A 17,344-nucleotide genomic window follows, 5' to 3' on the forward strand; every position below is an offset into this window, starting at 1 on the left:
TTGAAATACCATTTCCAAGAGTTACAAGCAAGCATTTATTTCTTGTTGTCATAATGATTCTACTTCCAGCAGCAAACTGATCACATTTTCCAAGCAATTTTTCTATTTGGTCCAAATTATCCACATCGTCAAGTATGATAAGAACCCTCTTTTGGCAAAGACATTCATTTATCATGGTGATTCCAATAGATACATTATGCACTTTCAAATTCCTACCCTCAAAGATCTCAGAAAGAAGTATCTTTTGTAGACATATTATGCCTTCATCTGTCTCTGACCTCTCTCTAACATTCTCTAGAAAAACTTTTTCTTTGAAATGATGTGAAATTTTGTTATAAATATCTTTTGCGATTGTAGTTTTGCCTACTCCACCAAGGCCATAGATCGCTACCATGTGAATATCCTCATTTGATTCAATATCTAAACGTGTTATTAAAGCCTCAGCACGAGACTTTATTCCAACTGGATATTTAGCAACATGTAATTCCATCTGATTTAGTTTAGACTTTGAGATCTTTTCAACAATTTCTTGGATGAGTTCACATTCATTGCTGCTGCCAATTCACAAAGCAATTTACGACATTTAACTCGTGATAATTTAAAAATGAAATGAGAATGTAAATTAAATGCAAGGTGTTTAATTTGTACATCACAACTGAAGTATTGCGAAGTAAAGTAAGTAGTATGCAACTCATGAAAAGCTCGATTAGATGAGGATATAATCTTATTGGGATCCCACTTCTTCAGAGAAATGCATTAAGTTTTTCTTTTAAAGTATTCTAATTAATGTGCGGAACAAATTCCTAAGTAATAATTGGTAAGATAATCTAATTTTATGTTCTTTTATTTCCATCGCTAAGCTGTAGCTAACCAGCTTACTTATGACAAGAGAATACTTTCATAATTCATTAAAATTTAAAGAAAAAAAAATAGTAGAAAACAATTAGCTGTAGTTGTTATTTAACATTAAAGTTTAGTGGTCATCCCAAAATCATTAAAATTTTAAGGGTACATTTAGTTGGGAAGATTGAAAAAAAAAAAAAAAAAAAAAAAAAAGAAAAGAAAAAAGAAGAAGAAGATAAAAAATAAGGAAGGGACGAGGAAAAGTAACAACCACTTTTTTCCCCAACCAAATAGATCCTTAAAAACTAACTAGCAAGAATAGTCACTAAATAAATACCTGTTCTTGCAGTCCCAACCAGAAATTCCGCCTGCCTTAAGTAGAGCTTTCCTCCATCTTTGTACTTTCTCTTTATCATTAAAATTATTTTCATGTCTAGTTAGTGCTTCCCCAAACTTTCCTTGTTGCTTACGAACTTCACATGGATCGACCTTGTAAAAAATTGGTAACACCAACTGATTATTTTCCCTACACTCAATAATCTTAGCAAGTTCATCCAAACACCAAGTGGATGATGCATAGTTTTTAGAAAATACAATAATTGACCACGTTGAATTCTCAATGGTTTTGAGAAGCTCTGCAGCAATTCCTTCTCCCCTTTCAAGATCATTATCCCTGAAGGTGTGAATATTCTACAAACACAAAGCGTGATATAAATGACTTACAAAACCAAAGCGGGTATCTTCACCTCTAAAACTCAAAAAAACATCAAATTGATCAAAGTTCTTGGATTGGTGGGTGAAAGAATATGAGGCTCCTTTGGTAGTGATAAGCGTCATCGGGATTTGTAAGCAACCGGATGAGTAGATCTGAAACTAAAAGGAGAAGGAAGGCAGTGAAAGAGGTTGTTAATATAACTGAGGAAAGTCAACGACAAATTAGGAAGAGGGTGATTGGATACAAGTTAAAAAAGACTATAATGTAGACTTACTTTTCGGTGTGACCATCGTCCTAATAAACTTTCAACTTTCAAGTGCCAATTAATGCTTTTTTACATTGCAATATCATGGAAGTTTCCAAAAAATTAAAAAAAAAAAAAAAAATCTCTGAGACTGAGTCTGAGCTTTCCCGGAAGAACTCCTTACGCGTAAACTGGGCCATTATAAAAATTCGACCTTATAGTCAATTCATGTTCTGAGTAAATAGATAGTAAATGGCTTCTTATCAGTAATTTTAGGCAATCAAAGGTGAGTTGTAACATACGCACTTCATCACTTCCCATGTTAGTTCTTTTAAGTCAATAGAAGAGGTGAGCACGCATTTACCCTTGGGAAAAAATTAATGTTATTTTTAAAGGTAGACAATAAACCCAACGTTAACCCATAACAAGAACAGAGTAATATTAGGAGGAGTGAACGATAAACCCACTTATACGAAGATCACAAAGTTATTACAATTTCTTTTACAAAAATATTACAAATTTTATTACATAAGCCTAACAAACTAACATTGTTACCATTAAAAAAAAAAAAAAAAAAACTAATTCAATCTTCATTTATTATAATGTTATTTATAATAAGTTTCTAACATTAATTATATTTTTGTCACATTAATTTATTAATTTTTGTAGTAAAATTGTTGTATCTTTAACTTTAGCTAAAATTATTGAAAATTTTAGAATGTAATTGGTATTAAAATAATAGAATTATTACAGATTTTATAACCAAAAAAATCACAAACTGATGTGTCAAATGCATATGATTGGTGTCATTTAGACATAATATTTGTTTTTTGGGTCAAAAGGAAGAAATATATTAGATTAACCAGACAGAAAAGGCAATGTATTGGCTGTGAGCCTTGGAGAGTACAGACCGTGGGCATCAGAGTTCACAATTACATCAAGATCAGGAGTAAGGGGAGCATTCAAAACCACAAAATCATTAACCAAAGAAAAAGCTCTTTTGGCAAGGTAGTTCGCTCCTCTGACGTTGGCCTCCCTAAATACATGTCTAATCTTGGTCCACTGGAATTGACTGAGTAGGTACCTGCCATCATTCAAGAGTGAAGTATATGAGCTGTTAGGGGTTTTCCTTGATAACACAAGATCTACAATCACTTTGGCATCAAATTCCACTGCCAAGTGTGTAATTCCCAATTGTGAGGCAAGCTTGAGGCCATCTTTAAGAGCCCAAAATTCAGTAATGATACTTGTAGTTACTCCAATGTATTGCATACATCCCTTTACCCATCTGCCATGAGAGTCATGGATAATCCTCCCCCCCCCCCCTGCTTCCCTAGATTCCCAAAAGATGCTCCATTAATATTCAGTTTGAACCACCCTTCCTGTGGCTTGTCCCAGCAAACTGGGATGACAGAATGCCTTCTGACAGTTTGTTCTTTTCCCATACAATAGTGATATTCAGTGGCAAGTTTAAGCACATGGAATATAGGTTCGAGTTGATGGTTGTATTTTGGAAAACTACATTATTTCTATGTTTCCACAGGCCCCATATCGCAAGAGGAAAGATAGAAGGCCAAGGAATACCCTTCACTTGGATATGCAGGTTAACTAGGCAGTTGGTTTTTAGCCAATTTGACAAGTCCAGATCCATGAAGTTGCTAATGTCTTGTGGTGTTTGAATTTTCCTCCAGAAATTTATTCCAATAGGGTAGTCCCTTAGTGTGTGTAGGATTTTTTCTTAATGGCTTTTGCATAAAGGGCAACTAGTGTCAAGAATAATACCTCTCGAGCCAAGAATTTGATTAACTGAGGCATTATTGTGGGAGCAGAGCCAGAGGAAGTGCTTTATCCTTGGCAGAATGTCTACCTTCCAAATCCAATTACCTTGGAAAGGTTGGGATCAATAGGATTAGGTCTTGCCAGCTTGTAGGTTAATGCCATTTAGACATAATAATAAATATAAGAGTGAATTATTTTTCATGATTGATAACACATTAATTTATATAAATAATATCAAAGGAAACTAAAGTAAACAAGTAGTGCTAAGGAAGGTTGTTAAAATCGGGATCTTAAGTAGGATCGTGGGAGGTAGGTAGCATCGTGAATCATAAGATCAGATCGTGGATAGTAAGATTTTACATTATTTGGAAAAACAAAAAACAAAAATACAAATTGATATGTTAAATAATCACATAAATTATATATTCATTCATAAAAAACCAAAAATTTGCATCTATTTGATGTAATTATTATACATCATTACATCCATTTGTAAGCATCATTTAAAAATGTTAAAAATCTCAAAACGTGACACTCTATTGGGATGATATTTTTTATTTGGGTCCAATTGATACTTTATCTCTTTACATTAGAATTGCAAAACTTGGTCTATTGAGATGTTATTTTTCATTTGGGTCCAACTAAGCCTTCTGTCAAGTTAAAGAAAATTACAAAAAATTAGGATCGTTTGGGATTGTCAAAATCGTACGATCCTACTGATTCTAAACGATTGCAAAGATTCTTGAAAGATCCGAATTGTTTTGAGCAAGTGGGATCATAAAATCGTAGGATCCAGATCGGGATTTTGACAATTATTGATAAGGAATAAGAATAACATTTTCCATGCAACCCTACTAAGTTCAAAGAGATCCCCACATTTTTTTTTTTTTTTTAACTTTTGTGGAGTAGTAGCTATATTTAGGGCTCATTTGAGAACAACTTATTTATTTGAAACTGAAAACTTTTTGGTGAAAGTGTGCTAAAGTATGCTTGTACTTAAAAAAAAATTGAAAATGTGAAAAAAGTGGAAAAAAGTGAGGTTTTAAAAATTGTACATAAAAGCTAAAAAATACTAAAAACTAAAAGCTGAGCTTATAAGCTCATGCCAAACACATTCTTAGTCTTGCACCATTGACTAAGATATCAAGTCATGGCGAACCTTTTCCTACTCACAAGAATTGTGGGGAAAAACACTCTTTCCTTAATAATCCCCAAAACCAATTCTGCTGAAATCGGGAATGAGTGAAAATTTTCCATTAATAGATTCGGTCCCTATAGATTTATTGTATATCAATATTGTGAATGCCAATGCCTACTTGATATTTTGGCTAAATATGAGAGTGCTTCGGGGCAACAAATTAATCGCACCAAGAATACTCTTTTCTTTAGCAAATCCACATCCGAAGAGGTGCAACCTTCAATCAAAACTATGCTTGGAGTTTCGGTCATTCAACAATATGAAAAATATCTAGGCCTTCCATCACTTGTGGGTCGAAAAAAGAAGGAGAGTTTCACCCATATCAAGCAACAAGTTTGGAAAAAACTAGCCGGTTGGGAAGCAAAACTCCTATCTCAAGTGGGAAGAGAGATCTTAATCAAATCCGTGGCCTAAGCTCTACCCACTTACACTATGACATGCTTCAAACTACCACTTTCCTTATGCCATGAGATCGAATCAATGATATGCAAATTTTTTTGGGGTCAAAAGGGTGATAATAGGAAAATTCATTGGGTGAAATGGCAAGATTTGTGTAAACCCAAAAGCCAAGGGGGTATGGGCTTCAAAGACCTTGCTTTGTTTAATGATGCCCTCCTAGCCAAACAAACTTGGCGTCTACTTCATGACATGAATTCCCTATTCTACCGGGTTTTTAAGGCGAAGTTTTTTCCAAAATTCTACAATCATGGAAGCAAAAAATCTAGCAAATGCCTCATGTGCTTGGAAGAGTATATTGAAGGGGAGGGATGTCATTAAGAGAGGTGCAACATGGAGAATAGGGTCGGGCCTATCGGTCAATGTATGGGGGGAGAATTGGCTGCCTACTAAACATAATCCTAGAACCATCACACCTGTGGTGGTTGGATGGAAAGGTGCAAAGGTTGGAGATTTTATTGATTAGAGACAAAAAATTTGGAAGGCTGATTTAGTTGAGGCAGTTTTTTTATGATTTTGAAGCATCAATTATAAAAAACATTCCCCTGTGTCGTTCCATTCAAGATGATGTTCTTATATGGCCATTCACACTGGACGGAAATTACACTGTCAAGTTCGGTTACTGTTTTTTACAAGAAGCCTCAAGAGTGCAACAACCGGGTCAGTCATCAACCCAAGCTTTGTCACCGTTGTGGAACAAAATCTGGGCTCTTGATGTTCCAAACAAAGTGAAGACACTGATATGGAGAGCATGCAAAAACTCCCTACCCACCAAAGCAAACCTGTTTCGGCGCAAGATCACACCTAATGGACGATGTGAGATATACAAACAAGAAGATGAAGATGTTCTGCACGCACTCTACCGCTGTCCAGCCTTGCAATCTTTTGGAAACTCCATACCAGCGTGGAACCAAAGCTTTCTCAAACAGAGCACATGCTTTACTGACTTTATTGGTTTTATTTTTGCAGGTACAGCAGATCCGCCGCTCTTTTCCTTGGTATTATGGAACTTGTGGAATCGGAGAAACAATCTTCGACTCGGGAAACTAACACTCCCACTAGACAAGATACTGGAACACTCTCGGGAGCGACAACTTGAGTCCCATTCCAGCCCCATAATATCAACAAAATAGAGGAAAACGCAGTCAACAGCATGGACTCCGCCCCAAGATAATTGGTACAAAATCAATTTCGACGGGGCCACATTTGTCGAAGATGGAAGCGCAGGACTGGGTGTTGTCATACGAAACAAAGAAGGACAGGTTATGGCATTGTTGTCTTAAAAAAATCCCCCTGCCAATGACAGTCATCAAGGTTGAGGTTCTTGCAGCACGGAGAGCCCTTGAACTTGCTGTGGAGCTGAGTTTTGACCATCTCATACTTGAAGGGGATTCTGAAATTTTACAAAGAGCTTTGCTAGCAGAAGGCAGGAACTTCACACCCTATGGACATTTAGTGCAAGACATTGTACACCTTAGTAGTTTCTTTTCAGCTTTTAAAACTTCTCTTGTACGCTGTTTGGGTAATAAGTTAGCTCACTCTCTAGTAAGGAACTCAAAATCCCTCAATCATATGCAAATCTGGATGGAAAATGTACCACCAGATCTATCATTTGTTGTTCAGGCTGAACTTAGTAGCCTACCTTAATAATATTCAGTAATTTGCTTCTCAAAAAAAAAAAAACAAAAAACAAAAAACAAAAAACAAAAAAAAATATTGTGACACCATCAAGTGGAGGGGAACAAGAGTACTTCCCCCGAGTATTTCCATATTGGTTGCTTGCGACGTATTTTGTGTATGTGTTATTGGAGTGAGACATGCGAGTCCTTTTTTTATTTTGTGTATGTTTTTTTTTTTTTTTTAATGATTAAATATGTGATTTATGAATGGAAATTTTGTGACGAGTTATTTGGGAGTTCATAAAGAAATTGGATGGAATGGATAGATTATAAATGAATGATGTAAAAAAAGAATTAAATGGAATGGATAGATTATAAATATATAATGTAAAAAAAAAATAAAAAATAAAAAATAAAAAACCTTGTTTAAATGCACTTATTATTATTATTATTATTATTATTATTTTAATATATATACATATATGTATATATGTAGGGACTCGGTTTAGGAAGGTTCCCCAACAATACATTTTTAGAGAGTGGGCCGAAGGGTTAGGCCCTCACAGACTAACAACGGAGCACAAACCACTTTTTTCCATTAAAGGGGAGTGAGCCCAACTTACAACTAAGGATAGCTCCTCGGCCCTCGTCCGAGGAGGTTCCCCCCCCAGAAACTGACATGACCTCTGAATCCTTCTATGGCATTCCCTTGAATGATCCAAAAAGTCCTCCCTTAAACTCTTTACTCGTCTTTCTTATATAGTTCTCTCCCTCCTATTCCCTTCTTCCTTCTGTTGATCATCCATTGGCCTTCCCTCTGACCGTCCGTCCCACCAGAGGCCTTATCCGTACTCAAGTGGCTCACCATGATTAGTGTTGCCCTGTCAAGGGGTTACATCCCCATTAATACGGCCAGGGGGGTTAGGTGAGCGCATTCAATGCAGAGGTGACAGCTCGCCTAAGGCTTGCTCCTTCGCCGTGCTCCCGTCGCCGACGTGTGGCACTGGGCCCTCTCCTCCTTGGATATTCAAGGAGTTTCCTTTGGTGGGGTGGTGCTCGTGTTCTTCCGAGGTTTCGAGGACGGGGCCATCCTCGGATAAGTTTCTCGGAGATTAATCCTCGCGCTCTCATCCATGGATCCCTTATGCGTCCTCAGCGTGGGCCCTTAGGCCTGGCTTGCAGTGGGCCAAGGCCACCTGTTTTTCTGGCCCCACAATATGTATATATAATATGTATGAACATTTAAATTAATTCCTTGATAGATATATATATATATATATATATATTTTAAAAAAATCATATGAAACCATTGATTTATTATAAAAATATTAATTATAAAAAAACATTTAAATTAATTCCTTGATAGATATATATATATATATATATATATTTTAAAAAAATCATATGAAACCATTGATTTATTATAAAAATATTAATTATAAAAAGATAAATAATAAAGGCTAATGCAAATCAAGATTAATTAAACAAATTAAGCAAATTAATAAAAAAAATAACGCACAAATAAATATATAATGAATAAACATTTTTAATGCATTATCAAGGATTTATAGCAACCAGTTGTTTCCAAATGGAAGAAGTCTTGAGTGTAATAATTAGAGATAGATTGATCGAGTTCCTGGCATGGACGGTAGAACGTTGATTCAATATGGAATTCCAAAGTAGAATCATTAGTACAATTGTAATGATTGGCCAAGAAGTCCTCAGCAGCTTTGGCAGTTCCCAAGGCATGGGAAGAGACTGTTAATAGTGGCAACAAAGGTATTAATGAACCAGGTTAAAATCTTGGACTGAATGCTTTTCCATTCTTCAAGCCGTGTCTCAAATTCTTTAAGATGCGTCTCAAAATAAGTAGCACGAACATCATCATCAGCTTCTGATATTCTGATATGGTGTCGGATTCAACAAGAGTTGGTTAAGTTTTAGAACAATACCAATGACATATTTCCAAAATTTATGCCTTTGAGGAATACAATCATATTCTGAGACCAAGAATAGCGAACAGAGCCATACAAGATAATAGTGATAGGATGAGTAACTTCGGGTTGAGGAGCCATGGAAGACATAGAAGTCATTAAAAAATAGCAAAAAAGGGAAGACGAAAAGAAGGAGAAGGTAAAAAGAGTGAAAAGAATATAAGTTAAGGATTTTTTTTTTTTTTTTGGTGTGGGTAAGTCAAATCCGGGTCATGTCGATCTGGTGCAGTTTAAAGGCTGACATCAATGGATGAGGTCGGCAAATGGCTGGCGTTAGCTAGGATTGATGTTGGAGGAGGATGAGATGACATGTGGCGTTGCAGAAGGGTAGCTGGACCATGGCAGGCGTCAAAAGATCACCAAACGGAGGACGGCGATAGAAGATCACTAACTAGTGGTGGAGTACGGTAGTCGGCGGCGGAGTAAGACAAAGGACGGCGATCGACGCATAAGCGATTAAGTCCAAAGGAGAAGGCGGCGCATGTGGTGGCTTTTGTTGCACAAAAGTCGAGGAACCTTCCCGTGGGCTTGGTTTGTTCGAAAAAGGATTTTTACTGAGTAGCGAATCTTTTCTTTTTTTTTTTTTTTTTTGAGAAACAAACACGCAGAGAAAAGGTAAAAATATTCTAATACAAAAGTATAATATAACTCTACTTAAAAGTCATAATACTAACTAACAAATTTAAGAAAAAAAAATCACAAGTTCAATGCTATTTTAGGACTGTGTTTGATGGTGACCAACACGTTTATGAAGACATGGTCCGCAGTGACAAGGCTAACAAAGGTGGCAGAGGCAGTGACAAATCTACGGAGACGTGGATGGTTTTATGAATTGTCATGTAATAAATTTGAAAAAATTCTTCTTAAATTAGATTGAAGAAAAATTTTGTCCAAATTTTATTTAGCCATTGAAAAGAAGATTTGCAGGAGAAAATTAACAGAATGAACAATATTCTGGTTGGGTAGGCCCAATAATTTTTTATTTTGGATCCATCAAATTAGTTTAGAGAAAAACTTTGTCTAAATTTTATTCAGCCATTAAAAAGCAGATTTGCAGCGGAAAATAGAATGAACAGTATTAGATAGGCCCAATAATTCATTATTTTGGGCCCATAACTGGGTCCCATTAGGCTAAAACCATATTGGGCTCAAAAGGCCCACCATGTTGAAGCAAAAATCTGTCTAATAAGCCTGTAAGGCTATAACCCAATAGACGCCTCTTTGGACTGCCGTCACCGTCAGTCAACGGCAAATAACGTCGTCAGTCATTAGTCACTTGTCGTTAGTCGGTGTAACTCACTCCGTAATAACTCCGTCCAAATCAAACAGTCTTTCCAACAGAAACCGTTATCGTTCCTTTCCTCTCAATCTCTTTGTATTCCTCACAGCCAGCTTATTGGAGACGAGGATTGCTGGTTGAGTATCTCTGTTCTTTGTGGATTCTAAGCCCAATCTCAAAAAGGTAATCTTCCTAGATCCTTTCTTTATCATACCCACTTTTTGTTTTTCTTTATTTCCTTCAAAGGAAAACCAAATTGTCTTAAGCCTTTCTCAATTGTAAATATATGTGTATCTCTGGTAACCCTTGTTCTTGTTTATGATTGCTTTCTAGTTAGGATAGGGAAGATTTTCTTTTGGATGATTGTATTTGTGAACAAATTTATGAGCTATATGGTAGGTTAGGGTTGTGTAAGAAAAGCTTTGATTATGTGATGGGTACGCTGTAACGTGTTGTTGGTTACTGCGTGGGACTGAAAATTAGTGTTTTTCATCCAAACAAAAGATACCCATTAAGGGGATTAGGGTAACAATGGGAGAGGATTTGCTGACAAGCCTATCTATAGAGAATCACCACCCATCCACACTATTGTCCATGGATTCAAGTGGGATTTCCCATGAAGAATTGGACCTTGAGATGAATCGGCCAGCAGTTCTTCCTCGACCTCCTGATATTAATCTCCCGCTGTCCGCTGAGCGTAGTCCGCCTTTGCAAGTGTTGTTTGACCCTTTTGATATGCTAGATGTTGGCCTTGGTACTCAAATTCATGAGTCTGATACTCTCCTTAATGTGCCCAAGATGGGGAGAAAATGTGCTAAGAGGTTCGATAGTGTGTGGGGTGCTTGGTTTTTCTTCAGTTATTACTTTAAGCCAGTGTTGAATGAGAAATCAAAGTGCAAGATTGTGCGGGATAGTAATGGGGTTTCTGGGTTTGATAAGGCAGATCTTGATCTTGAAGTGTTCTTGGTTCAACATGATATGGAGAACATGTACATGTGGGTATTTAAGGAAAGGCCCGAAAATGCATTGGGTAAGATGCAATTGAGGAGTTACATGAATGGGCACTCTCGCCAGGGTGAGCGCCCATTTCCATTTAGTGTGGAGAAGGGGTTTGTTCGGTCTCATAGAATGCAGCGAAAGCATTACAGGGGTCTCTCGAATCCCCAGTGTGTGCATGGTATTGAGGTTGTTCCATGTCCCAATTTCAAGGGTCTTGATGAGGAAGAGCAGAAAAAGTGGATGGAACTTACAGGGAGGGATCTGAACTTCACAGTCCCACCTGAAGCAAGTGAGTTTTGTTCGTGGAGGAACCTTCCTAGCACTGAATTTGAGCTTGAGAGGCCCCTTCCCCCATTGAAGACAAATTCACATCCCCATCCGAAAAAATTGCTTAATGGTTCTGGTTTGAATCTGGCAACTCGGCCAGCACACCTTGGAAATGGTAGTGGGATGGACCTCTCACCTGCTTGCAACAAGAGGAAGAAGGATTTGTTTCTACATGGTAATGATGATGATTGTTTTTTACAAATGAATCAACAAAATGATAGAGTTCAAGATACCGAAATTCACTCAGTTGAACCGCCCTGGTTAAATGAATTTAGTGGGGTGATGAGGAATATATATGGACCTGTCACAGCTGCAAAAACCATCTATGAGGATGAACAAGGATACTTGATAATCATCAGCTTGCCTTTTGCTGACCTTAAAAAGGTGAAAGTTACTTGGTGGAATAATCTCACGCATGGTGTTGTGAAGATATCATCTATAAGCACAGCGTGCATGCCCTTTATCAAGAGAAATGAAAGAACTTTCAAGCTCACTGATCCATCTCCAGAACATTGCCCTCCTGGTGAGTTTGTGAGGGAAATCCCACTACCCACCCGGATCCCAGATGATGCCAAGCTAGAAGCATATGGTGATGAAACAGGAACTGTTCTTGAGATCATGGTGCCAAAGCATCGTGTGGGACCAGAAGAACATGAAGTTCGTGTTTGCCTTCGTCCTCACCTTGGAGCAAATGAGCTTTTACTATCATGAATGAGGCTTTTATTGGAGAAACATAAGGGTAGCTGTATTGTCATTTTGTCATTACTTTGTATGAGAGAGAGAATTTTTTGTACTTACGAAATAAAATATACATGTTTACTTAAATAAATTTTCTTTCCCTAAACTCAAACTAATAATTCTGGATTTCGTTCTTTCACATCCAAGTGGCTATGGTCTGAAAGTGCTTCTGAACGTTGGGGTTGATGTTCTAGGGTTAGTGGTAAGGACCTTGCTCACCTACTTGATATATTCTGCATTTCTAAATCAAGTTGCATAGGACTCTGAGTCCGACCCCTCCAAACTCAAAAATAAAAGTTATCCAAGATTTTGAAAATCTTAGGTGTATTATCTATTTTGTCTAGCATGTCTTTTGTTGCATTTTACAATGCTTAAGGAGAAACATGTATGTGTAACTGTGTTTGTGCGGTGCTTTAGAATAAAAGATTTAAATTGTCATAAGTCTAAAATGTTCTCTGTAAGGTTTACAAATGCTTTCTGTATTCACTAGTTTCTCGTGAACACCATCATGATTTTTTTTTTTTTTTTGGATATTTGGGGTTGTAAACTTTGTATCACTGGATGTTTTATGAACACTTTTCCCTTACCAAAAAATTAAAAACCGAAAAAAGGGGGTTTCTCTAATGAATTGTACTATTGGACTGGTATAATAGACCCCTCACTTGCTGGTTTACCGGGTACTAAGGTTGACATTCTTTGTCTGTGAGTTTCTTATTAGAATGAGCATTATATATCATCCGCTACACACATGCCAAAAGAAAAACGGTAATTCTGTGTTTACTGTTTGAATTGTTTGTTGACAATACATGAAGGTGTGTCGGGAGTACAAGATTTCTTAAGGCAATCCACAACATAGAACTCTCCTCTTCTAAAGCAGTGGCATTATTCGTTGTAGTTTTTACTTCTGTACAGAAGCAGCTGCTAATTTACATTTAAGCCTAGTAGGTTTTATACTTTTTACATTTTATTGGTCAGTTGGTCTATTTCTAGATTCGTACAATCGGTCTAATACCGAAAACTGTAAAATTTGGCAGCTGCTCTTTCAGTTGAATATATTTGGAGCAACCATGACTATTGCTGCTGGTCTAAACTATTCAACCTTTAGTGCAGTTTGCCCGAACTTGAACTTTGAAGTTTTCAGTTCAAGTTGCATGACCCTTGAATTGCATCAACTCATTAGATGGTTCTTGTTGCACATCATATCACTTTTTACGCATTAGTATTGAAAATTTGAAATACATATTAAAATCTAATGTAAATTTAACTGCTCATCGTTACACTTGAGTTTTGATGCTTCTGCTATCTTTCTGGAACTTGAACCAGATAAACCACTTCTCTTTAATTACGCTCGAGCAAACGAATTTGGAGAGACGATTTGGCTCCTCTCCGATGGATTGACTAGCCGTTTGCTGACTATAATTGGTTCAAGAACCAAATCTATCACAAGACCAATCTACCGTCTAATGAAGCATGTAAGAGAATAAATGAAAGCCTTCCAAAAGGTGGGGGAAAAGAGTAAAAACGACAGCCATTGAAGTTAATCCAAATGGAACTTTTAGATTAAAGCTTCAAACACCAAAATACAGCATAGTGAAGTTTAAAAAGTAAAAACCAAACATACAGTCATTGAAATATCATAAAACCATTGTCCAAACCCAGGAACAACCATACAAAAACTAAACTAGATAACTATTATTGTTCATTTAATCGACTTCCTCAATCTTGGGACCAGCACCGCTTCCACTACCAGCTGAAGGCCCGTCCTCATCCATTTGCCCACCCATATCACCACCAGTTCCTTGGTACATCTTTGCGATGATTGGGTTGCAGATGCTCTCCAGCTCTTTCATCTTGTCCTCGAACTCATCTGCCTCAGCAAGCTGGTTCCCATCAAGCCATTGGATGGCCTGATCAATTGCATCTTCAATTTTCTTCTTGTCTGCAGCTGGAAGCTTAGAGGCAATCTTGTCATCTTTGATAGTGTTCCTCATATTGTAAGCATAGTTCTCCAGTGCATTCTTTGCCTCAACCTTCTTCTTATGCTCCTCATCCTCCGCCTTGTACTTTTCAGCCTCCTGGACCATCTTCTCAATCTCTTCCTTGGAGAGTCTACCCTTGTCATTGGTGATTGTAATCTTGTTCTTCTGTCCGGTGGTTTTGTCCTCAGCAGAGACATTCAAGATACCATTGGCATCAATGTCAAAACAGACATTAATTTGAGGAACACCCCTAGGAGCAGGAGGAATGCCAGAGAGCTCAAACTTGCCCAACAAGTTATTGTCACGTGTCCTGGTTCGCTCACCCTCATATACCTGGATCAGCACACCAGGCTGGTTGTCAGAGTAGGTTGAGAACACCTGCTCCTTCTTTGTTGGAATGGTGGTGTTCCTTGGAATCAAAACAGTCATGACACCTCCAGCAGTCTCCAGACCTAGTGATAGGGGAGTGACATCCAGCAACAAGAGGTCCTGCACCTTCTCATTACCCTCACCGCTAAGAATTGCAGCCTGAACAGCAGCACCATATGCAACAGCCTCATCAGGATTAATGCTCTTGCAGAGCTCCTTCCCATTGAAGAAGTCCTGCAACAATTGTTGAACCTTGGGAATCCTAGTAGACCCACCAACCAAGACCACATCATGTACACTGCTCTTATCCATCTTAGCATCCCTCAAACACTTCTCCACAGGCTCCATACACTTCCTGAATAAGTCCATGTTTAGCTCCTCGAATCTGGCCCGGGTAATTGTTGAGTAAAAGTCAATACCCTCATACAAAGAATCAATCTCAATAGTGGTTTGAGCTGTAGATGAGAGAGTCCTCTTAGCCCTCTCACAGGCAGTCCTCAACCTCCTGAGAGCCCTAGGGTTTCCACTAATATCCTTTTTGTGCTTCCTCTTGAATTCCTGTACAAAATGGTTCACCATCCTGTTATCAAAATCTTCACCTCCCAAGTGAGTATCACCAGCAGTAGCTTTCACTTCAAATATACCCTCTTCGATGGTAAGAAGAGACACATCAAATGTCCCACCACCCAGATCAAAGATAAGCACATTCTTTTCACCAGAGCTGGTTGCCTTCTTGTCAAGCCCATATGCAATAGCGGCAGCAGTTGGCTCATTGATAATACGCATCACATTGAGGCCAGAAATAACACCGGCATCCTTGGTGGCTTGGCGCTGCGAGTCATTGAAATATGCAGGGACAGTGACAACAGCATTCTTAATGGTTGTACCAAGGTATGCCTCAGCAATCTCCTTCATCTTATTAAGAACCATAGAGGAAATTTCTTCAGCAGAAAATTGCTTCTCCTCACCCTTGTAGTTAACCACAATCATGGGCTTGTCGCCAGGGCCAGGAATCACCTTGAATGGCCACAACTTCATGTCACTTTGCACCGAGGGATCACTGTACCTCCTACCAATCAAACGCTTGGCATCTGGATAAACAAAAATTAAACAAATTCAGTCAGGAAATTATCCAACCATTTCCCCTTTTTGAATTACAAAACAATAAATTAAACACGTTATCAGAAAAAGTTGACAGCAAAATACACATTTTGATCCCAAAAAAATAAATTGACCCTCGAATTTAAATGCGTTAAATTTTGACTCAAAAACCTTGAAGGGTTATTTTTCCTAACTTATTAAAATGAAGATTCTATAGTTACTTATAAAAAGCGGGAAAAAAAATCAACAATGACTTAAAGAAATTCCTTCAACATGCATAAACTTAAAACTAAATTTCAAATTCCTCCAATGCTCGGAGAAGTGAAGAATGATGATAAAAGCAACAGATCACAAACCCAGATTAGATGAACATGGAATCATTATGGATTAAGCTCCAGCACTTACTGTACATCAATGTACGGAAAACTAAAGATATTGAATTCAAAAACTGTATTCTCTTCTCTGAGTCAATGCACTTAACTTTATCAGAGAACACAATATTTCTATTCTCAGAGCCTCGAATTAATCCAAATATATCTTTTTAACTAAAAAAAAAAAAAAATCACTCCTCATAAAATTGAATAATCTACAGCGAGTAAAAAATTCCTTAAACATTCGTATCCAAAAAGTTTCATTAGAAATTACTCAATAGAGATCCAAATTGATGAGAAAAGCAATAAAATTTTCCAAGAAAGATTTCCATCAAAACAGAACTACGAAAACAGAGACACAGAACACAAATTTGCTTTTCTGATTTGCTTATAACTGAGTAAAAATTAAACATTACACGGAACCATTGTATATTATGCTCGAACACTACCAGCTATCTATAGCTCAATTTAAGACACAGAACTCAAATTTTCTTTTCTCAACCAAATAAGCAAAACAGTAACAGGAATACTAGAATCCATAACATAACACACACCACTAAATCTGAAGTCTAATCACCAAATTTTCTCCCTAACCAAACAAACAAAGCAGCAAAAAAAAAAAAAAAAAAAAAAAAAAATTAAACTACAGTTTCGAAAAAATAATAACAGAGAGAGATAGAGAGAAGTAACTAACCGAAAACAGTGTTTGTAGGGTTCATGGCGACCTGGTTCTTAGCAGCATCACCGATCAAACGCTCGGTGTCAGTGAAAGCCACATAAGACGGCGTCGTTCTGTTCCCTTGGTCATTGGCTATGATCTCAACGCGATCGTGTTGCCAAACACCCACACACGAATAGGTTGTCCCAAATCGATCCCAATCGCTGGTCCTTCACTTTTTGCCATAGCTAACAGCAACAATCACAGAACGAAGATACCAAAACAATTCAAAACGAATAGATTTCAGAGAAATTTCAGAGAGAGAAAGTGAAACAGTATGCTCTGTGTGTTTTTTTTTTTTTTTGCTTTGTGAATTGAGGAGTGAATAAGGGTGGTGGTTTATAAAGGAATTATTGGATTTTCTGGAACGTTCTAATCGTGGATTGTGAACCGTCGGATCAAGTTATTTTTTATTTTTAAAATGAGATCGAGAGAGTTTTCTTGAACGTGGTATAGTTCTCCCGCTATTTCCAGGCGGTTCCAGAATTTTCCGTTTCTGTTACCAAAGCTACCTGTCGTGTAGGCTCTGGAAAATCCTGGCCGTTTAAAGTCTGTGGGTCCTTTCACGGTTTTTGTTTAATAATGAATGTTGATTGTGGAAGTATAATAGTATTA

General features: G+C 37.4%; 3 protein-coding genes across 3 annotated transcripts; 1 reads left to right on the forward strand and 2 right to left on the reverse strand.

Moving 5' to 3' along the window:
- Positions 1 to 9: 9 nt before the first annotated feature.
- LOC111985989 (disease resistance protein RPV1-like) lies at positions 10 to 3,743 on the reverse strand (the record flags this gene model as incomplete). Its single annotated transcript, XM_065769230.1, has 4 exons — positions 3,670 to 3,743; positions 2,739 to 2,886; positions 1,181 to 1,533; positions 10 to 554 (listed from the first exon to the last, which is right to left on the reverse strand). Coding segments are annotated over exons 1-4 (1,120 nt in total), but the record flags the coding sequence as incomplete, so codon positions are not given.
- Positions 3,744 to 10,206: 6,463 nt separating this feature from the next.
- LOC111985996 (uncharacterized) lies at positions 10,207 to 12,297 on the forward strand. Its single transcript, XM_024017632.2, has one exon. The coding sequence runs from the start codon at positions 10,659 to 10,661 to the stop codon at positions 12,162 to 12,164; it is 1,506 nt and encodes a 501-aa protein (XP_023873400.1). The 5' UTR covers positions 10,207 to 10,658; the 3' UTR covers positions 12,165 to 12,297.
- A 1,431-nt stretch (positions 12,298 to 13,728) lies between these two features.
- LOC111985979 (heat shock cognate 70 kDa protein 2) lies at positions 13,729 to 17,049 on the reverse strand. Its single transcript, XM_024017618.2, is given in 3 exon segments — positions 13,729 to 15,630; positions 16,706 to 16,879; positions 16,882 to 17,049. Coding segments are annotated over 3 exon segments (1,944 nt in total). The 5' UTR covers positions 16,916 to 17,049; the 3' UTR covers positions 13,729 to 13,894.
- Positions 17,050 to 17,344: the final 295 nt, after the last annotated feature.

Source organism: Quercus suber, unplaced genomic scaffold, assembly GCF_002906115.3.
Source record: "Quercus suber isolate HL8 unplaced genomic scaffold, Cork oak 2.0 scaffold_1087, whole genome shotgun sequence".
NCBI classification, from domain to species: Eukaryota; Viridiplantae; Streptophyta; class Magnoliopsida; order Fagales; family Fagaceae; genus Quercus; species Quercus suber.

What these genes read in the sequence shown, in the direction of transcription:
- LOC111985996 (XM_024017632.2), top strand. Translation starts at nt 10,659, where the DNA reads ATGGGAGAGGATTTGCTGACAAGCCTATCTATAGAGAATCACCACCCA.